General features: G+C 45.3%; 1 protein-coding gene, 1 long non-coding RNA gene and 1 pseudogene across 4 annotated transcripts; 1 reads left to right on the plus strand and 2 right to left on the minus strand.

Moving 5' to 3' along the window:
- Window positions 1–228: 228 nt before the first annotated feature.
- Window positions 229–16,135, plus strand: LOC134486071 (uncharacterized). 3 transcript variants are annotated; one of them, XR_015684247.1, is made up of 8 exons: window positions 229–615; window positions 3,923–4,202; window positions 4,973–5,155; window positions 5,808–5,889; window positions 6,430–6,555; window positions 7,274–7,409; window positions 7,491–7,620; window positions 15,636–16,135. It is a non-coding gene; the product is annotated as an uncharacterized LOC134486071 (long non-coding RNA). The 3 variants fall into 3 exon arrangements; XR_015684246.1 differs by lacking the exons at window positions 5,808–5,889; window positions 15,636–16,135 and having other exon boundaries at window positions 7,491–7,565; XR_015684245.1 differs by lacking the exons at window positions 229–615; window positions 3,923–4,202 and having other exon boundaries at window positions 4,832–5,155.
- LOC147995420 (large ribosomal subunit protein eL8 pseudogene) lies at window positions 9,321–10,283 on the minus strand (annotated as a pseudogene).
- Window positions 16,136–18,790: 2,655 nt separating the features above from the next.
- Window positions 18,791–27,762, minus strand: Swi5 (SWI5 homologous recombination repair protein). The gene is given in 5 exon segments (NM_001246661.2): window positions 18,791–19,103; window positions 20,435–20,529; window positions 21,752–21,876; window positions 27,292–27,340; window positions 27,612–27,762. Coding segments are annotated over 5 exon segments (396 nt in total). The 5' UTR covers window positions 27,674–27,762; the 3' UTR covers window positions 18,791–19,038.
- Window positions 27,763–27,820: the final 58 nt, after the last annotated feature.

A 27,820-nucleotide genomic window follows, 5' to 3' on the forward strand; every position in this document is an offset into this window, starting at 1 on the left:
CAGGGCCCATAAGATGCTGCAGGTGAGGTGCACCGATCCGGTTGAGCAGAGTCCCGCAAATGGCGGGTTATTGCAGTGGTCAGCTCTTGCTCTCATCTGACGAAACCTTTGGCTTGTAACTAATTTGGAAATGTGATTATCACCCTTCACCTCCTTCTCCGCCCCTGTCCATGTGCTGCCCAGCTCTGAACAGGCGCTGCCCCAAGAGGCTGGTGCCCGCCAGCACGTGGGGGCAGGTTTCATACTGAACAGGACCTGGAGCCATTTTCCTTCCCAGCGCCCTTCTTGGGTGATTGATGCTAATGCAAAGCTCCTTAGGATGCGCTTAGGCTGCTGCCTGGAATAAGTGACTTGGGGATCTTCATGGTGAATCTGGAAAGGTAGACTGGTGTCGTGTTTGATGTCAGGAATAGGGCCAGAGCACAGCGTGCGTCTTGGGGGAAGAGGTTTGGGTGCTGGGTGCTGGGTCACGAACTCAGTGGCTGCCCACCAGCTCCTCCAAGCACCCTTCAGTAGTGAGGCTTTCTGGGTAAGAACTGCTTGTCCCTGTCAAACACTATGTGCTCACCTTCATCCGGGACCACACTCAGTTTGTCCACGTGACTGAAGACTATGGTAAGTGAGGTCTGCTGTTCCAAGTTGTATCCTTGTTAGTTTGTCCACCTTTCTCTTCCTGGTGGTGATTCTGCTGTCTATATTTCCCCAGAAGAACTTTCAGACGCACTCACCAGGGTTGGGATGATGAGGGGTCTGAGACTTAGTCTACGTAGCTCTGACAGGCCTGGACCTTAGAGCTCCCCGCCTGCCTGTGCCTCTCCGTGCTGTTCTAGAAGGCATGAGCAGCTGTGAGTGAGTGAGTGACTGTGTACAGAGGCGCTTTCCGGGGGCCTCTCACTGCCTATTCCTGTGAGGCAGGGTCTCTTTCTCAGTATGAATCTGGGGTTCGAGTTTTCTCAGCTGAACTGAGAAGCAAGCCCCACCCATTCCCCTGTCTCCACCCACTTCTAGAGCTGATGTTACAGGTCCGAGTGGGACAATGGGTTTATTTTAAAGGGTGCTGGGATCTTAAACAGGAAGCCAACTTTTCTTTCATCCCATTGACTTTTTTTTTTAAGGCAGAATGTGGTGGTTTGAATAAGAATGGCCCGCATAGATTCATGTATTTGAATATTTAGTCACCAGAGTGGAATTGTCTTTTGGGATTATTAGAAGGAGGAGGCGTGCCTCCTGGAGGAGGTGTGTAACTGGGGGTAGGTTTTGAGGTTTCCAGCATCATGCAGATCCTGCCCCAATCCCCAGCCCACGTCATAATGAACTAAGCCTCTAATACTGTATGCAAGCTCACAATGAAATGTTCTCTCTTGTAAGAGTCTTTTCACAGCAGTAGAATAGTGACTTAAGACAAAGGGGTTCACTATATAAAACTCTATAGCCCGACAGAATTCATTATGAGGATCAAGCTGGCCTTGAATTCCCAGAAACCTGCCTCCCCCTGCCTTTCAAGTGCTGGTATAAAATCATGTCACCGCCATGCCCAGCAACAGACATTAAAAATAGACTTGATGCTGGAGAGAGGTCTTAGGGCTGGAGATCATTTCCCAGTGCCTACCTCAGTCACCAGAGCTGCCCTACGTCCAGCTTCAAGGAAATCCTGAGCCCTCGTGCACTCACATACACAGACACACAACATACACATAATTTAAATTTGTCTTTTTTTCCCCCTGGAGCTGAGGACCGAACCCAGGGCCTTGTACTTGCTAGGCAAGTGCTCTACCACTAAGCTAAATCCCCAAGCCCCTTAAATTTAAAAAAGATTTTATTTATTTGTATGTGTGTAGGTCTGTGTGGGGCAGGGGTGCCTGGAGAAGTCAGGAGAGTGTGCTGGTACGGGAGCTGCTGCACAGCTGTGCTGAGAACTAATTTAAGACAGGGTTTCTGTGTAGCCCTGACTGTCCTGGAACTCACTCTGTAGACCTGGCTGCCTCTGTCCCGCTAATGCTGAGATCAAGGGTATGCACCACCGGGGTTTTCTGAAGAGCTGAGTGAGCTCTCCTGTCCCTGCAACAAATGTTAGTCTTTGCGACAGGGTTTTGTTTTGTTTTGCTTTGCTTTGCTTTGTTTTTTAAGATTTATTTATTTAGTTTTTATATATAAGTACACTGTAGCGGTCCTCAGACACACCAGAAGAGGGCATCAGATCCCATGACAGATGGTTGTGAGCCACCATGTGGTTGCTGGGATTTGAACTCAGGACCTCTGGAAGAGCAGTCAGTGCTCTTAACCACTGAGCCATCTCTCCAGCCCCTTTGTGACAGGGTCTTAAGCTGTAGCCTAGGAAGCCCAGACTGGCTTGGCACTTGGAGTAATCCTTCCACAACTGTTTCCCTAACTGAGACTCAGGCATGAACGGAGGGCTCTATAACATGCCTTTACAGCATGTTCAGCTCTGGAGGTAAGTGGGCTCTGCTCAGACAGGCAGTCATCATCCCGTGAAGATACTGTTTGCATTGTAGAGGTCAAGCCAGTTGCTCAGGGTCACACAGCTTCTAAGTGACCAAAGCCTAGGATTCTCCCTCTCACTTCAACCTTCAAGGTTTTACTATGTAACCCTGGGATCTAGCTGCTTGCCTCTGCTTCCGAGTGCTGGGGTTAAAGGTGTGCAGTTAAGTCAGGTGAGGATGTTGCACACTTCTAGTCCTGGCACTTAGGAGGCATAGACAGATGGATCTCTGTGAGTTCGAGGCCAGCCTGGTCTATAGGAGTTCCAGGATAGTCAAGGCTACATAGAGAAACCCTGTCTCAAAAAACAAAAGCAGCCAACAACAACAACAGGTGTGTAGTTGAGGCTGGGTTTCAGAGACTACGCTCTCTTCTCTGCAGGTAAAGCTGTCCCTGGGCTCTGACACTACCCCCAGGCTCAGAAGCAGCATCCATCAGGGACAGGCAGCTGGAGGAGTCTGAACTTGTAGCATGTCTGAAGTACAAGTCCCATTTTGTATCATGGGGAATGCAGAGTACTGGCCTAGCTGCTCTAGAGAGGCCAGAAGAGGATACTGGGTCCCCTGGAACTGGAAGTGGTTAGCTATTGAGGCCTGCTCCTTTTAACAAAACTGCAGCCCTTTTGTATTCAAACTCCATGTTAAGTTCATAATTATTATTCTGACACTGAAGAATGTTACCCTATTATCTCAATGTTCTGAGACTCCCTTGCTCACCACAGGACCACCACTCCTCTCCTCCTAAGACGAGGACCAGTCAGCCTGAAGATTAGCTGATAACACTTTGTCTAGTTAGCCAAAAATGATGCACCTCTTCACTGCTTGCCTTTGAACCTTCGAACCTAGGTTTTCATATAAAACGTCTGCCCTGAGGACAGACAGGTGCCACAGTTAGGTTTTCCTCCTTGTGGCCATGATAGATCAGTCTGAAAGAGGTCAACAAACGTTCATCACATATTCAAGACTGGTATCTGAGTGGTCAGTACACAGCCTATCCCAGGATAAAACATTTGGTGCCTTGCCCGGAAAGCCATCTCTTGCCCTGACCCTCGAGACTGCCTCTCAGATGTAGTTGACTTCTAGAAGTGCGGGCTGACTCCCTCTCTCTGTGAGGAGGTAAGTCCCCTGAAGTGCACAGATCTGTTTTTTGGTTTTCTAGTTTTAGACATCTGGAAGGCTCCTAAGAGATGCTGGGCACAGTTATTCTCTTTGGGTCCAGGGACTCAGAGATGCCTGGGGGCCCCCTGTGTGGAAGGGGTAAGTTATGATTCACCCTTTCAGATGTGGTCAGGGTACCAGAGTCCCACCACACAGCACCGTCTGTCTTTGAAAACTGGTCCTGTCAATATAGATGTCTTGTATTTGTTTGTCTGGTTGTGCTGTTATTCTTAATATAACTGTGATTTATACCATTTCTCTCCCAGGGCAGTCCTGAGCCACTCCTAGTATTCCCCTTGAGGAGAATTTACACCATTTTCAGGATTTCCAGAGAGCAGCCAGCTTTGAGCCCTGTGTGAGCTCCAATGGCTGTTCTTCAGCATGGGGTGGCCCCCTGAGGGGCTCTTTGAAGTCTCTGATCTTCCCATCCAGGCTGTCATCCTTCGTGGCACAGGTCACTCCAATCAGATTCCCTACATCATGGCTTGGTGGTACATGTGAGCTGACCCTCCTTGCTGGTTGAAAGGTTTAGGACCTCCACCTCCTGTAAGTACAGCAGAGGAAACTGCTGTTTTCTGGAGCACTCTCACCGTCTTACCTAAGCCTTCTGCTCGCAGCCTGCTTCCCGTTCTTTCTCAGCCTGAGGAGGCTGATGTGCCACCTCCCTACTGCATGTCAGGGTGAGCTGCAGCAGCCGGGGCAGAGGCTGCTGCCTGTACCCTTGTCCTTTCTAACCATCTCATCTGCTCTAACGAGTCCATCCCATACTCCATCTGGTCTCTATTGTGGTTCCTCAACAGAGGCTTCCCCGCCCCCCCCCAGGGCCTTGCACTTCCTAGGCAAGCGCTCTACCACTGAGCTAAATCCCCAACCCCCCCCCCCAGGCTTTTCTTTTAAGTGCCATTGCTCCCCATCCCCCAGCTCCCTCTTCAGGAGGGGGAAATGCCTTTTCTGGTCTATCAGTCTTTCTCTGCTAGTGATATTTACAACAGGAAAGCTAAGAACCCATGACAAATATCAAGCTCTGATATCCCTCTTGGAGACTATCTTTCATAGCCACCAGCCCCCCTGAGATGGCACCCAGACATGCTTCACCGCAGAGGAACAAGACCACATTTGGCAGGAGGTCCTGAGTTCAATTCCCAGCAACCACATGGTGGCTCACAACTATCTGTAATGGGATTGGATGCCTTCTTCTGCTGTGTCTGAAGACAGCGACAGTGTATACACACACACACACACACACACACACACACACACACACAGATTCTCATGGGATTGGGGGGGGGGTCTCAAGGCTCCTTGAACTTGTCTAGGGTGGCCAGGTAGTACACAGTGTCCTATGGAATCTGCTGCCTTCTTGGAGAGGCTACTGGATGCCTACTACAACTATTCTATGATCGACACCAAGACACCAGAGCCAGCTGTCATTGAGGCTTCCATGGGTCAATCAGCCTCTGATATCCAGAAGAAGATTCAGAAAATTGAAGGCTTCAAAGGTAAGAATCTGTCTGAATGCATGGAGATTGCTCAAAAGACTTTTAATAATAGGGAAAGTGAAGGAGATAAAAAAAAATCTAAGAAACTGGCAAACACTCTTATTGCAACTCAGAGGTTATATAAGGGGTGCAGGTCTGCGGAAACCTCTGAATAATAAAGACAAGATCAAATGATTTGATGAGTCTCAACTCCGTCCAAGGCTTCCAAAAAACCAGTGTGCCTATGGTGAGGAAATGGGTCATGGGAAGAATGAGTGACCTCAGAAACAGAGAAGAAACAGACTGAGGCTATCATCAGGGCTCCAAGTTCCCTCCTGAGCCTGAGATAACCTTAACAGTGGGCAGACATCCAGTAAACTTTGTTGTTGACACTGGGGCATGTCACTCAGTTCTCCAACAGCCCCTTCAACCCATGATAAACCAGACACCCCAGTACAGGGTGACAGAGGCTAAACCTTACTCATGAACTACCAAACAGTGTGTGGATTTGGGTAAAAAGACTGTTACTCATTCTTTCTTAGTGGTTTCTGAATGTTCTTATCCCTTATTGGGGAGGGACTGCCTAACAAAAATGGAATCTCACATTTATTTCTCCCCAGAGGGCTGTGTCTCTGTCCAGGAGATTCAACCTTTGTCTGTGTCCTTTCACTAGAAAATGAATACTAAGACTAGAGGATTAAGGAACGAATCCCTCATTGCCCTTCCTCAAACAACTCATAAACCTGATACCACAGGTATGGGCTGAGAATAACCCTCAGGTTTGGCCTTTCATTTCCCTCCTGTTGTGGTTGGTTTGAAGGCTTCTGCTAGCTCCGTCAGAGTGAAGCAGTACCCCTTGTCACCTAGGACCCTTCAGGGTATCAGCCCCAGATCTATTGTCTCTGCACTATAGGCGCTTGATTCCCTGCCGTTCTCCCTAGAACACACTTCAGCTGCTAGTTAGAAAGCCTGGAGGACAAGATTACAGACTGGGGCTGGAGAGATGACTCAGTGGTTAAAAGGTCTTGAGTTCAGATCCCAGCAACCATGGTGGCTCACAAACATATGTAACGAGATCTGATGCCCTCTTCTGGTATGTCTGAGGACAGCAATAGTGTATTCATATACAAAATAAATTAATATTAAAAAAAGATTGCAAACTGGTGCAAGATTTAAGGGAGGTAAACAGAAGAGTGGACGATATTCACCCAACCGTTCTAGAACCTGTATATGCTTTTGAGCTCCCTACCACCAGACAGACAAATGTATACAGTCTTGCTTCAACATTCCTCTAGATAAGAACAGACAGCCACTTTGAGTGGCAAGATCCAGAAAATGGATTCAGGGACAGCTGACCTGGACCAGATTACCAACAAGGATTCAAAACTCACCTACGATTTTGATGACTCATCAGGACCAATGTGAGTACAGGCAGACATGCTTCTTTGCTTCAGTATATGGATGATTTGCTAATGAATGCCATTGATGTTGACTCTTGTATAGAAGCAACCAGGTTTCCTCTAGAACCACTGCAGAAACTGAGATATAGGATCTCAGCTAAGAAGGTTCAGATTTGTGGATCTGAAGTGACCTATTTGGGTTTCCAGCCCAAGGGGAGTAAAGAAGTCTTTTCACCCTGTAAAGAAACCATCTCAAGCATCCCGATGTCTAAGACCAGACACCAAGTATGGAAATTCTTGGGGTCAACTGTTTTTTTGCAGGCTCAGGATACCAGGTTTTGCTGAAATAGTTAAACCCCTTTGTGAGGCCACCAGGGGGCATGAAGAGCCTTTCATATAGACAGCAGAAGGAAGTAGTTTGGGACTTGAAGTCAGCACTGTTCAGTTCCTGCCCTGGCGCTGCCTGATGTGACAAAGCCCTTCCATTTATTTGTGGACAAAAGTTAATGACCCTTTCAGACCTGGTCCTGCTTGAATATTCAGTTTATTTCACAGAAGACAACCAGGCCTAATAGCACCTAAGTAATACCTCATAAAGGACAGATGGGGACATACAACTGATGAAAGAAAGATTCTACCAAAAATTTGGTCAGAACTTTGATCTAGGATCTCCATGCCATCACTCATCTGGGAATGAATAAGATGAAAGAATTAATATCTACAAAGTTTTTTATTCAAGGGCCAACCAAGGAAGTGGAGCATGTTGCTACTAGATGTCATCCTTATCAAATGACAAGCCCAGCTACAAAACAATGTATGCTAAAAGAGAAAGAGGAACCTCACCAGGAGTCTTCTGGGAAACAAACTTCTCTGAGGTAAAACCAGGAAAATTTGATTACAAATATCTTTTATATTTATATTTTATATCTATAAAAAGTTTATATATACCTTCTTAGGATGGACTGAGACATTCTCAACCAAGAAGTAAAGTCCTCAAACTATAAGAAACTCATTGAGGAAATAATACCTTGGTTTAGAACTCCTATGGCCTTGGGATTTGACAATGGACCAGTCTTCATCTCTCAGGTGAGTCAAATGTTTTAGCAAAAACTTTGGGGTATATTGGAAGCTTCATTGTGCATAATACACCCCCCGCCCAGAGTTCGGGCCATGTAGAGAGAATGAATAGGACTCTCAAAGGGACCTTAACTAAATTAACCCTAGAAACTGGTGATGCCTGGGTGACTCTCCTTCCCTTCGCTCTCCTTAGGGTTAGGGACACTTCTTTGCTTTTTAATTGGATATTCATTTATTTATATTTCAAATGGTATCCCCTTTCCAAGTTTCCCATCCATACAACCCCTATCCCATCTCTCCACCCCCTTCTTCTATGAGGGTGTTCCCCCACCCATCCACCCACTGCTTCCCACCTCCTTGCCCTGGCATTCCCTTACACTGGGTGGTCCAGCCTTGGCAGGACCAAGGGCTTCTCCTCCCATTAGTGCCCAACAATGTTGTCCTCTGCTACATATGTAGCTGGAGCCATGGGTCTGTTTATGTGTACTCTTTGGGTGGTGGTTTAATCCCTGGGATCTCTGATTGGTTGGTATTGTTGTTCTTCCTATGGTGTTGCAAATCCCTTCAGCTCCTTCAATCCTTCCTCTAACTCCTCCAATGGGGACCCCATTTTCAGTTCAATGGTTGGCTGCCAGCATTCGCCTCTGTATTTGTGATGCTCTGGCAAAGTCTCTTAGGAGACAGCTATATCAGGCTCCTGTTGGCATGCACTTCTTGGCATCAGCAATAGTGTCTGGGTTTGGTGGCTGTATGTATGTGGACTGGATCCCCAGGTGGGGCAGTCTCTGAATGGCCTTTCCTTCAGTCTCTGCTCCAAACGTTTTCTCCATATTTCCTCCTATGAATATTTCTGTTCCCCCTTCTTCTTTTTTTTTTTTTTTTTTGGTTCTTTTTTTCGGAGCTGGGGACCGAACCCAGGGCCTTGCGCTTCCTAGGCAAGCGCTCTACCACTGAGCTAAATCCCCAACCCCTCTGTTCCCCCTTCTAAGAAGGACTGATGCGTCCACACATCCTGCGACCACACACTGGTTGTCCTTCTTGAGCTTCATGTGATCTGTGGATTGTATCTTGGGTAATTCAAGCTTTTGGGCTAGTATCTACTTATCAGTGAGTGCATACCATGTGTGGGTTTTTTTGTTTTTTTTGTTTTTTTTTAAGATTTATTTATTTATCATATACAAGTACACTGTAGCTGTGTTCAGATACACCAGAAGAGGGCATCAGATCCCATTACAGATGGTTGTGAGCCACCATGTGGTTGCTGGGACTTGAACTCAGGACCTCTGGAAGAGCAGTCGGTGCTCTTAACCTCTGAGCCATCTCTCCAGCCCACCATGTGTGGTTTTGTTTTGTTTTGTTTTGTTTTTTGTGATTGGGTTACCTCACTCAGGATGATATTTTCCAGTTCCATCCATTTGCCTATGAATTTCATGGCCATTGTTTTTAATAGCTGAGTAGTACTCCATTGTGTAAATGTACCACATTTTCTGTATCCATTCCTCTGTTGAGGGACAGCTTCAGGGTATTATAAATAGGACTGCTATGAACATAGTGAAGCATGTTGGAGCATCTTTAGGGTATATGCCCAGGAATGGTATAGCTGGGTCCTCAGATAGTACTATGTCCAATTTTCTGAGGAACCCCCAGACTGATTTCCAGAGTGGTTGTACCAGCTTGCAATCCCACCAACAATGGAGGAGTGTTCTGCTTTCTCCCCGTCCTCGCTAGCACCTGTTGTCACCTGAGTTTTTTTTTTTATTTTTGTAATTATATTTGTGTACAGAAAACTTAAGTGTACATTTAACCCAGTTTAGTGGCAAGTTCTTTAGCCTTTGCCTTTTCCAGCTTGGCAATGCGAGCCACAGACTTAGGACCCAGGACGTTGCCTTCCCAGTGGCGGCGGATCTCGTCGTATCTGTCATTATAATTGGTTCTGATAGCTTCCACCAGCTTAGCCAGAGCACCCTTGTCTTCTGAGTTAACCTGTGTGAAGGCAACAGTGGTGCATGTCTTCCTGTGGACCAGGCGCCCCAGCCTGGCCTTTCCCTTGATGATGCAGTAGGGCACCCCCATCTTTCAACAAAGGGCAGGCAGGAAAAACCACCAGCTCAATGGGGTCTACATCATGGGAAATCACCACCAGCTGAGCCTTCTTGTTCTCCACCAAGGTGGTGACTGTATTGACCCCTGCTCGGAGGACAGGTGGTCTCTTAGTTGGGATGTCCCCTTTGCCAGCAGCTTTCTTCTCAGCACGGGCCAGCAGCCTTTGCTTCTTCTCCTGCTTTGTCTCTGGCCTGTACTTGTGGGCAAGCTTAAGCAGCTGAGTCACTGTTTGCCTGTTCAGGGCCTGGGTGAACTGGTTGATGGCAGGAGGTACTTTGAGCTGCTTATAGAGGATGGCTCTTTGCCGCTGTAGCCTGATATAGTGGGGCCATTTGACAAAGCGTGTGAGATCTCTTTTGGGCTGGATGTCCTGCCCAATGCCAAAGTTCTTAGGCCTTTCCTCAAACAAAGGATTGACCACCTTTTTGGCCTCCTGTTTCTTGACCATGGTGGGGGCCATGGCCACCTTTTTCCCCTTGGCCTTCTTTCCTTTGGCCATCTTGCTTGGCTGGAGGAGAGAGCATCACCTGAGTTTTTTATCTTAGCCATTCTGACTGGTGTGAGGTAGAGTCTCAGGGTTGTTTTGATTTGCATTTCCCTGATGACTAAGAATGTTGAACATTTCTTTAGGTGCCATTGATATTTATCAGTTGATAATTCTTTGTTTAGTTCTGTACCACATTTTTAAATAGGGTTATTTGATTCTCTGGAGTCTAACTTCTTGAGTTCTTCATATATATTGAATAGTAGTCCTCTATCAGATGTACAATTGTTAAAGATCTTTTCCCAATTTGTTGGTTGCCGTTTTGTCCTAATGACAGTGTCCTTTGCCTTACAGAGGCTTTCAATTTTTTGAAGTTTCATTTGTTGATTCTTGATCTTAGAGCATGAGTCATTGGTGTTCTAGGAAATTTTACCCAGTGCCCATGTGTTCCAGGCTCTTCCCCACTTTTTCTTCTAATAGTTTGAGTGTATCTGGTTTTATGTGGAGGTCCTTGTTCCACTTGGACTTGAGTTTTATACAGGGCAATAAGAATGGGGTTGGGGATTTAGCTCAGTGGTAGAGCGCTTGCCTAGGAAGCGCAAGGCCCTGGGTTCGGTCCCCAGCTCCGAAAAAAAGAACCAAAAAAAAAAAAAAAAAAAGAATGGATTGATTTGCATTCTTCTACATGCTGACCTCAAGTTGAACCAGTGCCATTTGTTGAAAATGCTGTTTTTTTCCTACTGGATGGTTTTAGCTCCTTTGTCAAAGATCAAGTGATCATAGGGGTGTGGCTTTGTTTCTGGGTCTTCAACTCTATTCTATTGATCTATCTGCCTATCTCTGTACCAATACCATACAGTTTTTATCACTATTGCTCTGTAATATTGTTTGAGGTTAGGGATGGTGATTCACTCAAAATTTCTTTTATTATTGAGGATATTTTGCTATCCTGGGTTTTTTGTTATTCCAAATGAATTTGCAAATTGCTCTTTCTAACTCTATGATGAATTTAGTTGGAATTTTGATGGAGGTTGCATTGAACCTGCAGATTGCTTTTGGCAAGATGGCCAATTTTACAATATAAATCCTGCCAATCCATGAGCATGGGTGATTCCATCTTCTGAGATCTTCAATGTTTTTCTTCAGAGACTTGACATTCTTGTCATACAGATCTTTCACTTGCTTGGTTAGAGTCACACCAAGGTATTTTATATTATTTGTGACTATTGTGAAGGGTGTCATTTCTCTAATTTCTATCTCATCCTGTTTATCTTTTGAGTAGACTAAGGCTACTGATTGGTCTGAGTTAATTTTATACCCAGCCACTTTGCTGAAGTTGTTTATCAGGCTTAGAAGTTCTCTGGTGAAGCTTTTGGGGTCACTTAAGTATACTATCATATCATCTGCAAATAGTGATATTTGACTTCTTCCTTTCCAATTTGTATCCCTTAGACCTCCTTTTGTTGTCTGATTGCTCTGGTTAGGACTTTGAGTACTATATTGAATAGGTAGGGAGAAAAGTAGGCAGCCTTGTCTAGTCCCTGATTTTAGTGGGATTGCTTCAAGTTTCTCTCCATTTAGTTTGATGTGTTGGCTACTGATTTGCTGTATATTGCTTTTACTATGTTTAGTTATGGGCCTTGAATTCCTGATCTTTCCAAGACTTTTTTTTTTTTTTTTTTTTTTTGGTTCTTTTTTTCGGAGCTGGGGACCGAACCCAGGGCCTTGTGCTTCCTAGGTAAGCGCTCTACCACTGAGCTAAATCCCCAGCCCCCTTTCCAAGACTTTTAACATGAAGGGGTGCTGAATTTTGTCAAATGCTTTCTCAGCATCTAATGAGATGATCATGTGTTTTTTTTTTCTTTCAGTTGGTTTATATAGTGGATTATGTTGATGGATTTCCGTATATTGAACCATCCCTGCATCCCTGGGATGAAGCCTACTTGATCATGATGGATGATAGTTTTGATGTGTTCTTGGATTCGGTTTTCAAGAATTTTATTTTTACATTAATATTCATAAGGGAAATTGATCTGATGTTCTCTTTGTTGGGTCTTTGTGCAGTTTGGGTATAAGTGTAATTGTGGCTTTGTAAAAGGAATTGGGTAGTGCTCCTTCTGTTTCTATTTTGTGGAATATTTTGGACAGTATTGGTATTGGGTCTTTTATGAAGGTTTGATAGAATTGTGCACTAAACGCATCTGGTCCTGGGCCTTTTTTGGTCCTGAGACTTTTACTGATTGCTTCTATTTATTTAAGAGTTATGGGATTGTTTAGATGGTTTATCCAATCCTGATTTAACTTTGGTACTTGGTGTCTGTCTAGAAATTTGTCCATTTCATCCAGATTTTCCACTTTTGTTGAGTATAGGCTTTTATAGTAGGATCTGATGATTTTTTTTTTTAATTTCCTTGGTTTCTGTTATGTCTCCCTTTTCATTTCTGATTTTGTTAATTTGGATACTCTGTGCCCTCTGGTTAGTCTAGCTAAGGGTTTATCTATCTTGTTGATTTTCTCAAAGAATCAGCTCCTGATTTTGTTGATTCTTTGTATAGTTTTGTTTCTACTTGGTTAAGTTCAGCCCTGGGTTTGATTATTTCCTGCCTTGTACTCCTCTTGGGTGTATTTGCTTCTTTTTGTTCTAGAGCTTTTAGGTGTGCTGTCAAGCTGCTAGTGTATGCTCTCCAGTTTCTTTTTGGAGGCACTCAAGAGCTATGAGTTTTCCTTTTAGCACTGCTTTCATTGTGTCCCATAAGTTTGGGTTATGTTGTGCCTTCATTTTCGTTAAATTCTGAGAAATCTTTGATTTATTTCTTCCTTGACCGAGTTATAATTGAGTAAAGTGTTGTTCAGCTTCCACATGTCGTTTTTGTTATTATTGAGGACCAGCCTTAGTCGTGGTGATCTGATAGGATGCATGGGATTATTTCAATCTTCTTGTATCTGTTGAGGCCTATTTTGTGACCAATAAGATCAAGTTTGGAGAAAGTTCCACGAAGTGCTGAGAAGGTATATTCTTTTGTTTTAGGATGAAATGTTCTTTAGATATCTGTTAAATCTATTTGATTCATAACTTGTTAGTTTCTCTGTGTCTTTGTTTCCATTTGTATCCATTGATGAGAGCAGAGTGTTGAAGTCTTCCACTGTTATTGTGTGAGGTGCAATGTGTGCTTTGAGCTTTAGTAAGGTTTCTTTTATGAAGGTAGGTGCCCTTGCATTTGGAGCATAGATATTCAGGATTGAGAGTTCATCTTGGTGGATTTTTCCTTTGATCTATATGCCCTTCCTTAACTTTTTTGATAACTTTTGGTTGAAAGTTGATTTTATTTGATATTAGAATGGCTACTCCAGCTTGTTTCTTGGGAATATTTGCTTGGAATGAGGTAGTGTCTGTCTTTGTCACCGAGGTGTGTTTCCTATATGCAGCAAAGTGTTGGGTCCTGTTTATGTATCCAGTCTGTTAGCCTATTTCTTTTTTTTTTTTTTTTTTTTTTTTTTATTAACTTGAGTATTTCTTATTTACATTTCGAGTGTTATTCCCTTTCCCGGTTTCCGGGCAAACATCCCCCTAATCCATCCCCCTCCCCTTCTTTATGGGTGTTCCCCTCCCCATCCTCCCCCCATTGCCGCCCTCCCCCCAACAATCACGTTCACTGGGGGTTCAGTCTTAGCAGGACCAAGGGCTTCCCCTTCCACTGGTGATCTTACTAGGATATTCATTGCTACCTATGAGGTCAGAGTCCAGGGTCAGTCCATGTATAGTCTTTAGGTAGTGGCTTAGTCCCTGGAAGCTCTGGTTGCTTGGCATTGTTGTTCACAAGGGGGTCTCGAGCCTATGTCCTTTTATTGGGGAATTGAGTCCATTGATGATAAGAGATATTAAGGAATAGCGATTGTTGTTTCCTGTTATTTTTGTTGTTAGAGGTGGAATTATGTTTGTGTGGCTCTCTTCTTTTGGCTTCGTTGCAAGGAGATTACTTTCTTGCTTTTTCTAGGATGTAGTTTCCCTCCTTGTGTTGGAGTTTTCCATCTATTATCCTTTGTAGGGCTAGATTTGTGGAAAGATACTGTGTAAATTTGGTTTTGTCATGGAATATCTTGGTTTCTCCATCTATGGTAATTGAGAGTATTGCTGGATATAGTAGCCTGGGCTGGCATTTGTGTTCTCTTATGGTCTGTATGACATCTGCCTAGGATCTTCTAGCTTTCTTAGTCTCTGGTGAGAAGTCTGGTGTAATTCTGTTAGGTCTGCCTTTATATGTTACTTGACCTTTTTCCCTTACTGCTTTTAACATTCTTTGTTTTGTGCATTTGTTGTTTTATTATGTGATGGGAGGAATTTCTTTTCCGGTTCAATCTATTTGGAGTTCTTTAGGCTTATGTTTATGGGCATCTCTTTCTTTAGGTTAGGGAAGTTTTCTATAATTTTGCTAAAGATATTTACTGGCCCTTTAAGTTGAATCTTCGCTCTCTTCTACAGCCATTATCCTTATGTTTGATCTTCTCATTGTGTCCTGGGTTTTCTGGATGTTTTGGGTTAGGAGCTTTTTGCGTTTTACATTTTCTTTGACTGTTGTGTCAATATTTTCTATGGTATCTTCTGCCGCTGAGATTCTCTCTTCTCTTATATTCTGTGGTAATACTTGTGTCTATGACTCCTAATCTCTTTCCTAGGTTTTCTATCTCCAGGGTTGTCTCCTTTTGTAATTTCTTTACTGTTTCTGTTTCCATTTTTAGGTCCTGGATGGTTTTGTTTAATTCCTTCACCCATTTGGTTGTGTTTTCCTGTAATTCTTTAAGGGATTTTTGTGTTTCTTCTTTAAGGCTTCTACCTGTTTACCTATGCTGTCCTGTATTTTTTTTTTTTTCTTTTTTCTTTTTTTCGGAGCTGGGGACCGAACCCAGGGCCTTGCGCTTGCTAGGCAAGCGCTCTACCACTGAGCTAAATCCCCAACCCCTGTCCTGTATTTCTTTAAGGGAGTTATTTATGTCCTTCTTAAAGTCTGCTAACATCATCATGAATTGCGATTTTAAATCAAAATCTTGCTTTTCCATTTTGTTGGGGTATCCAGGACTTGCTGTGGTGGGGGAACTGGGTTCTGATGATGTCAAATGGCCTTGGTTTCTGTTGTTTATGTTCTTGCCCTTGCCTCTCACCATCTGTTTATCTCTGGTGTTAGCTGGTCTTGCTGTCTCTGACAATGGCTTGACCCTCTAGTAAGCCTGTGAGTCAGCACTCCTGGAGACAGGTTTTCTACCAGCAGGATATGGGTACAGAGAGCTGTGTCCCAGGGTCAGCTCTGGGCACAGGTCTGGAACACTCCTTATATAGATGGAATAACTCCTTTTGTGATAATGTTTGGGAGATGCCCTCCTACCCTTCTCCACGTCAGCTGTCAGCTGAGGTTTCTAATCACAATATCCTTTGTCAATCCAGGCACTCCAGAGGCTGGCCTATGTGCCTATGTTCAGCACCTACATTAACTAAGGCTCACCAACCACCCCTCGTCAGTTCCAACCTGAAGACGTAATCCTGGCTAAGAGACTGTAAAGGATTCCTTGCTCCTCAATGGAAGGGACCCTACACTGTGATCTGAACAACCCCCACAGCTGTCAATGTTGATGAGATCTACACTTGGAGCTGTCATTCTTATCAGAAGTCTGCTCCTCAGAAATATCAGGACCCAGCCCAGAGATGGGCTATCCAGTCTCATCCACAGGACCTGTGAGAAAATGTCAACATCCAGACCAAGGACAGCACAGCAACACCAGAGGATCCTCTGACGATCAGACTCGTTACAGATTAACTGTTGTCTTCTGTTTTATTTTTACAAAAATCCCTTGCTCAACTCTAGGACTGGGGAGACCTAATAACTATAAGCCAAAGACTTGGCCATGTAGGTTATCTGATACTAAAACAGGCAGAGTTATAACTGATTTATATCATGGTGATTATTCTCAGCCTCCAAAATTTGTCACAGGCCTTTGTGACTTACGGTTAGATGTAGGTAACAAAGTCTTGAGATCCTCCAATACGTCATCCAGTACCTTCTGCTTTCATGGCTGGGTGACATGCCTGGACAGAAGGGTACTAGGTGTAGCATTGATGGCGTAGCAGGAGAGCTGCTTTCAGGATAAGATCAAACTTTGTATTTTCTTTATTTACATTTCAAATGTTATCCCTTTTCTCTGTTTCCCCTCCGGAACCTCCCATCCCATCCCCTGACTCATGCATGTCCAGCAGAAACCAGGTCCGTGTGTACTCCATCTCCTGCTGATCACAATTGCCATCGTTGGGGATGTGAGACCTGGGCCCCAGGATGAAAAGTAGACCGTGATCCTTATATAAGGCTTACTTGTAATTCAGAATGTAAGTTTTTTAAAAAAAGATTTATTATATGTAAGTACACCGTAGCTGTCTTTAGACACAGCAGAAGAGGGCATCAGATCTTATTACAGATGGTTGTGAGCCACCATGTGATTGCTGGGATTTGAACTCAAGACCTCTGGAAGAGCAGTCTGTGCTCTTTTTTTTTTTGGAGCTGGGGACCGAACCCAGGGCCTTAGCAAGTGCTCTACCACTGAGCCAAATCCCCAACCCCGCAGTCTGTGCTCTTAACCACTGCGCCATCTCTCCAGCCCCAGAATGTATGATTCTTAAGACTTGTAATCCGTTGGTTATAACTCTCAAATCTTGGGATCCTTCCATCCCTATGCTGATTAGGAGGTTGGACATACCTGGGGTTCAGAGCTTATTATATGACAGGTCCAGACCCTGGCATGTCTTTTACAATCCAGCGAAACCTGAGGTCCTATGCCCAATGGGACCTCTGGCACAAATCCCAAAACCCAGTTCTGTAGCAAGAGTTAAGTATTGCAACTTCCCAGGTCCTGGGGTGGGGTACCCACACCTGCCCGGTGGTTCCTCAAAACATATCTAGTAAGGGGGACAGAATTTCAGGCTGTTGAGTGAATAGGTGGAGAAAGACCTTGCTAAATTACATACAGCCACCTCAGTTTTGGAAAGAAAAGAAGACTCTTTAGCTGCAAAATCATCGAGCATTAAGCTTGCTGTTCCTCAAGAAAGTATGGCCCTGGGGGAACAGTGCTACTTCTATGCTAACATTTTTGGCTAACACCACCTACCACCTTTTCTATACCACACTGAAGACCAATCAACCTGGTTTTTTATATAAAAAGTCTGCCCTGAGGCCAGACAGGTGTCACAATTAGGTTTTCCTTCCTGTGGCCCTGATAGCTCAGTCTGAAAGCGTTGAATAAACTTTCACTAGATATTTAAGAATGGTGTCAGGGTGGTCAGTGCAAGGCTTACCCCAGGCCCCAACAGAAGCTACTATGTTGTTGCTAGGAACTGAACAGAGGTATTCTGGAAAAGTCAGCGCTCTTAACAGGTGAGCTGTCTGGGATCTGTGAGCAATGAGCAAAGGACAGCAGACTTAACCCTCACCTGCCAGTCACAGACCAGGACAGGATTCTGAACATCAACTTGCAAAGCAGAGATTCTTTTGAGAAAGCTGAACAAACTATTAATTTCTTTCCTCTTTAGAATGGACATGAGCTAGGTGGTGGTGTACTCCTTTTAATACCAGCACTCAGGAGGCAGAGGCATTTAAGGTCAACTTGATCTAAAGAGCAAGTTCCAGGACAGCCAGGCCTACATAGAGAAACCCTGTCCCAAAAAAACAGTATTATTGAGGGCTGGAGAGAAGAGCACTGGCTGCTCTTCCATGGGCCCTGAGTTCAATCCCAGCAACCACATGGTGGCTCACAACCATCTGTAATGGGGATCCGATGGCCTCTTCTGGTGTGTTTAAACATATGTACTTACATAAAACAAATCTTAAAAGAAAAAAAAAAGGGGCTGGGGATTTAGCTCAGTGGTAGAGCGCTTACCTAGGAAGCGCAAGGCCCTGGGTTCGGTCCCCAGCTCCGAAAAAAAAAGAACAAAAAAAAAAAAAAAAAAAAAAAAAAAAAAAAAAAAAAAAAAGAATCGAGACTTTACAAAGTAGACTCTCTACCTTTAAATGGGTTCTGCGAATCAAATACAGCAAGTTCACCATGAGCCATGTCTCCAGCCTCATGAATTTCACTCATAATCACCATGGTCAAATTTGTAAATTAATAATGCTGTCATTCCTCACTCCCAACTTTGACCTGTTCCTTCTCAACTCAGAAAGGTAGCACTGCAAAGCAACATCTTAGGTTCAAATCCCTGCCACACTTGCTATGACCCTGGGCAAGTTACCTGCCTTTCTTAGGTTCAATGGGACAGCAATAAGAATTCTCATGGGGGGCTGGAGAGATGACTCAGTGGTTAAAAGCCCTGACTGCTCTTCCAGAGGTCCTGAGTTCAATTCCCAGCAGCCACAGTGGCTCACAACCATCTGTAATGGGATCTGATGCCCTCTTCTAGTGTGTCTAAAGATAGATAGCTACAGCATCCTCACATACATAAATAAATCTTAAAGAGTTCTCATGACTAACAGCTGTGTGAGCCAGCAGGTGTAGGTTGAGGTGACCATAGGCAGGCACGACAGGCAGGTTAGTAGAGACAAGGATCAGAGCCATCCAGATTGCTCATAGATTTATTAACAAAAGGGACAACCACACATCCACTCACAAAATGTTTAGAAATCCTAGCACTGACAATACCCACCCCTCCCAAGACCCCTCTTCTCTAGGACCCACTCCAAACTCTGGAGGGCTTTTAGCATTTTTTAAATCTGGAAATCATATGAACATACTGTCTGGGCTCTCTGCCTCTATGCCTTCATCCTCCTGTCCCTGTGGACTGCAGATGAAGATCTCCGAGAAGCTGCTCAGTCATTTGGGTTTAGATCAAAATCCGGATATAACTCCTTGGTGGTAACACCTCGAGTCACAGCTGAAAGAAAGGAACGATGGATTACTATCCAGAGGAGACTATTAAACAAAGTCCAAACTAAGGCACTGTCCTGACCGCCGACAGGGCCCAGATTCACACCTTACCACTTACAATCTCTCTGCTTCTCCAGTCAAGCCTTGTTTCTGTGGGCTTGGCCTGGCTAACCATACCAACCAAGCATTTCAGCATGGCCTCTGTGTGACCCTGCTCCTCATGCTGCTCTACCTAAGACATATCTATCTTCTCTCCTGCCACCATCTTCAGACTTCAGTATTCCCACCTCTGCTGTTTCCTTCACAGAACTTAACACACTAGCATTTCTGTTCATCTGATAGTAGACACAGATGGTCTGTCCTATCAACACTAAAACCCAACCTACATGTTTCACCCCATTCCAGCACCTCGAGTATCTGGTGGAGTAGATGCCCAGTAAGCATCCACTGAAAAGTCGGGAAACTGATAGGACACATGCTCCAGGTCAGGTGACCCAGAGCTGCTGTGACTGGGGCTCACTAAAGAACACAGGCTGGTCTTGAACTTATGATCCTCCTGCCTCAATCCACCACACCACCTGGCCACAACCTTTTTTGGCTTTGATCCTTCCTTTTAGCCACTCGCACTTCCCTCCTAGTTTCTGCTCCCTTCTCTGGGACCCATTCCCAATGACGTGACTCCCCCTCTGCTGTGAACCTGGGTTCCTCTGGGCTATGGGATCTCTGTAACAAGTGTTAAAATTCAGAGCTGGTCAACAGGGCAGCTCTACACATTCTCCTGGCTGCAGAACACCAGGGTTTGCCACTGAGCCAGTAGAAAGCGCTGTGGAGCTTACATACAGCTTCTACACATCATACCCAAAACTGCCTGATTTCCCTGACAAGCTGTTCTGGTCAAACACACAGGCATCTGCCTCGGTTCAAGACTCTGGATTTCGCTAGAGGAGGAACTAAATCCCACTGCATATTATAAGGAGCTGCTATGGTCCCTTGCTGCCCCTTAAGCAAGTCAGTCATTAGAGGTAGCCATGGTTCCTCAATGTCTCTGCATGCCATGGGAGAACAGGGACCATTCCTGCAGCCAGGCAGGTGGGTAAGTCCTGTTCAAAATTCCTCCCAAGTGGGATCTGTGCTTAAGATCCTGGGAACTAAGTAAAGCAAGAGCTACATGCCTGCTTTGCTGGTCACTCAGGGGAGCAGAGGCTGGTGAGAAGAGGGGCTGGGGTAGCTGACAGGAGTGGGACAGTTGGCAAGTTAGGGGGACAAAGAGTAAAATCCAACACTCCGAGGGAGGAAGGGAGGTAGGGAAGAGGCGATCCCTTCCGATTCGAGACCTACCCAGTTTGCCCAGCAGCATCTGCGACACATCCTTGATGTCATTGTACTCATGGAGGAGGGAGATGTGCTGCTCCAGCTCAATTACACGGTAGCCCCTGGGAAGGACAATGAAGAATGAATATGATCAGGTCAGCTGGTAAGGTCCCCCGATCAGGTGGCAGGTGCTGAGACATCTATTCATTATCAATTTAACAAATATTCACTATAGTCCTACTAGGTGCTAGCATTTGAGGACAGGGATCACAGAATGGAACCTGCTTTCCTGACATTTATAATGGGAAGTGTATCTGCCTATTCCCTCATTCCTAGTAAACTTGTCCCCTTAAAGGAGGGATTTATGGTTACTATATTAAGTCACCAGGCAGATTCTGTTATGTGAAATATATATTTCAGTACAACTCAGCCTCTGCTGAGGTTAGTGTAAGGAGTATAAAGGGAGCTCAGGAATTGTGGTGAACGAAGCTAGGTTCTCCTAGGTGCTGAAACTCCATGTTGAAAGGACCCATGGTGGTGAGCAGTGCCTGGAATTCTGAATGGACATTGCTTTAACTTTGCACAGCTTCCCACAGACCCTGCTTCTAGATTTGTCCCAACCTGACTTCTAGAATGGTTGCAAAGATACTCAGTACAACTTAGAATCTTTCCTATGGCAATCTAGTATAGTGAGTTTTTTGTTACTAGGCACAAGTAACAAAAGTTGAGAGTGCTTGTATGTGACTTGGGATCACACCCAAGGCCTTATGAACAACAGGTAAGCACTCTGCTAGAGTTCCATTGCCCTTTGGTTTTCTTGCAATGGGATGGAACCCAGGGCTTTATGCATGAGGCAAGGATTCCACAATTACCTCAAAGTTATCTCAACCGCACTAGGGTGGCAATAAGACTTACTCAGCACGAGCCTGGATAGCTCAATCAGTAGAGCACCATACTTTTGGGCTGGAGAGATGGCTCAGTGGTTAAGAGCACTGACTCTTCTAGAGGTCCTGAGTTCAAATCCCAGCAACCACATGGTGGCTCACAGCCATCTGTAATGGGATTCAATGCCCTCTTCTGGTGTCTGAAGACAGCTACATTGTATTTGTATATAATAGATAGATAGATAGATAGATAGATAGATAGATAGATAGATAGAGATAGATAGACAGACAGACAGGCAGGCAGGCAGGCAGGCAGGCAGGCAGACTTGCACAGAAACTAGAGTGGCTGCCCATGCCCGTAACCACTCACTAGGAGGAACAGCTCAGTATCATCAGCTATATAGCAAGTTTGAAGGTCAGCCTGGGGTCCAGGAGAATCTCAGGAAAACAAAATACTTACTCGGCTATTAACTGGGAGATCTCCTTGTCCAGCATGTCCTGCTTCTCCTTCAGTTTCTGAATGTCAGAATTCAAGGTCTCCTCGGTGACTTCCTCACCCTCATCAATCATGGGGAATGGTCGTTGCTGAACATTACAGATCAGAGCTATGAATCTCTCTCAGCAGCCATCCCTGTCTCAGCTTGGTAATAAGGCCCTGCCCTCTGAACACCATTTATTTCTCAACTCTCCTTGGAGTCAGGTGTGGCCCTAAGATGGCTGGGGTAGTGGCAATGTCACCAGAAGTGACGGGTCAATGTCTGAGGACTATCTTTCCCAGGAGAGCATGCCTAACGCTGGCCTCTCTCTACATGAAACGTATGGCTGAAGATCAGCCATCTTGGAGGCTAGAGCGAGACGGCAGATCCACCATGGCAGTTACTTGGATTTCTCTTCCCAATTAAACCCGATCCTAAGCAGCTTGGCCTGTAGTTCGACTCCAAGTCTGCAAGTCACTGAATTTAGAATCTCACCAGACCCCCTAAGGCAAACCATCTTTGCCCTTTTGCCACTGAGCCTGTAGAGAGTAGCTCTCAAGCTGTGGATCCCGATCCCCACAGGGGTCACAGACCAGCAGCAAAATCACAGTTCTGAAGTAGCATCGAGACAATTATGGTTGGGGTCAGCACAATCTGAAGAGCTGTATTAAAGGTCACAGCACTGGGAGGTTGAGAAGCACTGGTGTAAAGGCTGGCAGCCAGAGTTCAGCTTTTCCTCAGGAAGAAAACACACAGGAAACTGTGGTTCCTGTTCTTAGGCCTCTGGCTTGTCATCAGTTACTTAATTATGAGTGAGCACTATCTGCCAGCACTGGCAGGAGCCCTAGGAGAAGACATCCAGCTGGGCCCCTGTATTCAGAAGACACATAAGCCATAGAGAACCAAAGAGAAGGGCAGGGCTGCAAGGCGCTCAGCTGGTTAGATCACTTGCCTTGTAATCCTGACAACCTTAAGTTTGATCCTCAGAACCCTGGTAGAGAACCGGCTCCTCAAAATTGTTCCAGTCTAAGAGCTGGTCCTGTCCTTCAAAGGCACAAAAGAAAAGCAGGACTTGGACAGCACAATCGAGCTGGCCTTGCAGGCATGGGCATGGGTGAGCCAGTCCTGCCCCTCACCTACTGCAACACTGGGTTAGCTGGCTGGACAGTGCTGGAGAGCTCCCCCCTGGTGGTGAGGGTGTGGGAAAGCTGGCAGACTGACCTGCTCTGATAACAAGGTCCAGATCCAGGGCTTTAAGGTGGTCTATTCAATATCTACCCTAACAGTGAACTGCTGAAGCACATGAAGGGCTAGTCCTGCAGATCTAAAGTCGTAGGATCTCCATGACACAGTATTTCCAACCGGAGTCCCAGTGAGGATCCAGTATTGATAGTGTAGTGGAAGCCAGAGGCCTTGAACCAGACCAATGACTCATTGTAATGAACATTTGCAAGCAAGGAAATGAGCACGAAAAGGGTATACTGTGGGACACACTGTGACACACCACAGCTTCCACAAGGATATTTCTCTTTTTCTTTGGCAGGGGAGTTTGCAAGGGCAGAGGGCAGGTATGAAGGGATAGGGAAAGGGCTTAGCAGGTAAAGGTATCTACAGGCAAACCTAACAGAGCTGAGTTTCCCTAGAGCCCACATGGTGGAAGAAACAACTCCTTCAAGTCATCCTGACTTCCGCACTCAGACCACAATGCAGTGCTTCTCAACCTTCCTAATGCTGCAACCCTTTAATTAAATACCTCACATTGTGTTGACCCCAACCATAAAACTCATTGAAATTTCGTAACTGTAATTGTTAGTTATGAATCATAACTACCTGATAGGGTGTCCTACCCACAAAGGGGTCATGAGTCACTGGTTGAGAAGCACTGCCATTGTACCTCCTGTCCCCCAAAAATAAAAAAAAGGAGAGAGGGATACCCAAAAGGTTGGTGGGGGAGGTCTCACTATGTGGCAGCTCTGGTTGGCCTGTAACTCACTGTACAGACCAGGGTGGCCTCTAACCCAAAGACATATATATCTCTACCTGCAGAGTGCTAGGATTAAAGGACATGTCACCATGACTAGCAGAAATAAGGGAACCCCCCACCCCTCTGCCGCACGTGCCATGAGGGGTTCACAAACCACTTGTAACTCCAGTGCCAGGTGGTTAGACCTTTTGATCTCTAGGCACCCGGCATGCAAATGGTACACATATGTGCACAAGAGTAGTCTCCCCCCATAAGCAAAACCACTTATGAACCTAAGTTAAAACCTTTTGTATTATTAAGTATTTTTAATTATGTGTTTGTAGGGGGTATGTGCACCTGAGTGCAGATGCCTGTGGAGGTCAAAAGCATTATAACCCCCCCGAAGCTGGAATTCTTGGGAGGTTTCGAGCCAGCTGGTACGGGTGCTGGAAACTGAGCTCAGGTTCTCTACAAGATCATACTCTTAACTACGGCCAGTGTCTCCTCCACTCACTGTCCACCCCCTCTCTGAACTCAGAGCTCATCGACTTCGCTAGGCTGCTGGCCAGCAGGACCTGGGGGATGCTGTCTCTGCCTTAATGCTAGGATTACACGTTTGTGTTTCTGCATCCAGTTTTTACACAGATTCCAGTGAATGTGTGTGGGTCTGTTCATGGCAAGCACTTTCCCCACAGAGCTCTCTTTCCAATCTATTCCAGTGTTTTGCCTCACTTCTTGTCAACCTGACTTGTTCAGTTCATTTTTATGTTCATACCACTGTTATCTTGGTAAATTCCAAGGAGACAGAATGTGTTTGCCCACTGCTGACACCACAGGGCCTCTGACAGTAGTTGGGCACAGTAAACAATAGTCATAAATGAAACACCCAACAACTAATTATAAGTCTAAAAGAAAACTTTGAACAATGTGTTAAGGAAGTGTCTAGAATTACTAGAGCCAGAAGTAGAGGGTAAAGCTTCTTGACAAAGCTAAGCTTCAAAGGGTGAGTGGGTGTTAGCCCCGGCCAGCAGCAATAAGCATGGGACCTGCTACTCAGGAAATCTCAAAACCTTAGCTTGGGGCTGAGGGGGGGATTTCAGAACCCAGATGAGGAAAACGTGGGGTTCATTAAAGTGCATTCTTACTAGATTTAAGGAGTTTTAAGAAAAGGCAACTGAGGGGTTGGGGATTTAGCTCAGTGGTACAGCGCTTGCCTAGGAAGCGCAAGGCCCTGGGTTCAGTCCCCAGCTCCGAAAAAAAGAACCAAAAAGAAAAAAAAAAAAAAAGAAAATAAAGACAACTGAGACACATTTGAGTGAGTGAGCGAGCTTCCAAAGGAGACTTGAATTTGTATTTTTTCAGATTTTTTTAGGGAGGCACTTACTATGTAGCCCTGGCTATCTTTGGAACTCACTACATAGACCGGGTTAGTTTCAAACTTACTGAAATTCACCTGCTCCTGCCTCAGCCTCCCAAGAGCCCCAGGTATTAAAAGCAAGTGACACCACTCCTGACCAGGACTCATGTCTAAACTGCAGTCACATATAGACTTCTGAAGTCAAAGGTTTGCCAAGCAACTTTAAAGTAATTACAAAGTTCCTGATTACCTGCCTGACAGGTCTACAACAAATAATTAGAATCCTCAGTCTCAAGGACGCAGAAAATCAGGTTCTATTCTTACTGTAAACAATTAATGCCTTACGAGATTCCTAGAAAACTCCTGGGTGAGAGTGAGGCTCGATCCCCGGTCTGGCCTTAAGTCTGGCTTATGACTACCTTAACAATTCCTATTCAAAAATATTTCCCCCAATATTTAAAATTTCTTTTAAATTATTGGAGACAAAAAACAATTTGGCTGGTGCCAAGTTTAATGGCCTGAGTTCAATTCCTAGACTCATACTGTAGAAGAACCTCTCTTGAAAGCTGTTCTTTGACCTCCATATGTACTCTGTGACTTTCCAGTGCCCACAAACAAGTACATTTTAAAATGTAATTTTAAATTATAAAAAAAAAAAAAAGCCAAGACCTTTGATCTCAATACTGGGAAGCTAAGGCAAGCACAACTGAATTCAAGGATAGTCTTGACTCAATAAAACAAAGTAGGGGTTGGGGATTTAGCTCAGTGGTAGAGCGCTTGCCTAGCAAGCGCAAGGCCCTGGGTTTGGTCCCCAGCTCCAAAAAAAAAAAAAAAAAGAAAACAAAGTAATAGTAATTTAAAAAAGAATACTGTTTTTATGTTGGTAACATCCACAGCAAATATTGTGCTGGGATGCCTGATTCTAAAATCAAGGTGCTATCTTTGTTTTGTTTTTTTCAAGACAGGGTTTCTGTTCTTTGTACACCAGGCAGGAAGAGATTCCCCCTGCCTCTGCCCCCTGTGTGCTGGGATTAAAAACTTTGCACCACTACTAACTTGCTCACTGTGCTTTTTTTTTTTTTTTTTCTCTCTCTTTAAGTCTCCATAATTTATCCTGCTCTCTAGCATTTGAGTTGCTAAGGTAGGAAGATGAAGAGTATTCAACTAGTGTGGGCTACATAATGAGACTACAAGGGCATCCTTGAATACAGACTGAATATGGGAGCAGCACGTCTCCATCTGGGGGTTCAAGGCCATTTTAGTAAATACAGTCTAGACTCAATCCTGTTTCTGGTTAAACCTCTGGTTCTCAAGGATTGGGCTATGCCCACCTGTAACCTTAACTACAAATGGTTCTGCACTGCCTGCTCCAGGAATGGCAATCAAGTCTTTGTTCCAGAAAGTTGTTTATAACCATCTTCCAACCCTACATTTGTTCCAAAAGGACCACCTCTGATCCACTGACTACCTGCTGTTAGGACTACCTTATTCTGCCCAACTTACAACCACCTCTTTGAGGAGTTCGTTTGGACTAACCTGTATGCTTACAGTTCTGCCCCTGTAGCCCCACCAAATCCCCATTTGGATACCCCCTACCCCTGAGCTTTTTTTCTAAAAGCCTTGTTTTCCTCACATCTGAGGCTGATCTCACAAGTCCTACCCTAGGGGCTATGTACACGAATAAAATAGCTTGCTTTAATCAATTGTTTGCTCTAATTGACTTCAATTAAAGATTCAATGAAGATTTGGGTTGGTGGTCTTTCTCCTCCCATCTTTGGTTTTAACAACTGTCTCAAAGGGGATAGGGTTATAAAGAACAAAAGGAATTACTAAAAAGGAGTGAATCATGATTTCATCAAAAAGAGTACTTTAAAAATCCATCTTTGAGGGATGAGAAATGAACTGAGTTTTGGGGGTGCCCCCCCCCAAAAAAGAGTAGCTTAGGGAGTGGACAGCCTAAAGGCATATCCCTTTACTGAGAAGCCATGCAGGTCTGGTGGCAGGCTGGGTCAGGGGACAAAACTGCGGGCAGGAGCGGTCGGAGAAGCGTAGGCATCGGGCAGCTAGGAATGGGAGGGTAGGACCTCACATCTGAGAGAGGAAAAGGAGTGGAATTAGGAAAGTAGGCTTGGCAGCGGAAGGCTCAGGAAGAGGGAGGCGATGGGTGGGGATGCAGAGGGAGGGGGTGGGGCTGATATACTCACCGGCGATCGGTAGCCCCCATGGTAAATTCGGCTGAATTCTGACTCACCCCTGGGGAGGAACCCGAGGAAAGGGCTGATGAGAATGGGGTTACCAAAGGGGTGCGGGAGCCGCAGCGGGAAAGGGTTGGGCCCGGACCCAGACTCCGGGGCATTACCCGAGATATCGGGATGGGGGATGGGGCTTTGAGGTCAGGGTGCGCAAGGTAGGGAGGAGAATGTGTGGAGAACTGGTTATGGAGAGGCCTGGTGAGGAGTCTGGGGGAAGGAGTGAAGAGTAGGGAAAGGGCTGTGAAATGAAGCGCGGCGCGCTCGTCACCCACCTCCTGAACCCTAAGGTCCGGGGCACCCGGAGCGGGGTGGGCTTAAACTCTGAAGGGTCCAGGATTGGGGTTAAACGGCTGCTTTTCAGGTAACCAGAAATCGACGATGGAGACCACCAACTGCCTCACGTCCGGCTGCGCACGCACCAAGCTAAAGCTGTCCCGCCCCTCCCTCCGATAGGTGGCTGTGAGGGGTCATGGCTGCGCGC

Source organism: Rattus norvegicus, chromosome 3 (genome assembly GCF_021556685.1).
Source record: "Rattus norvegicus strain SHRSP/BbbUtx chromosome 3, alternate assembly SHRSP_T2T, whole genome shotgun sequence".
NCBI classification, from domain to species: Eukaryota; Metazoa; Chordata; class Mammalia; order Rodentia; family Muridae; genus Rattus; species Rattus norvegicus.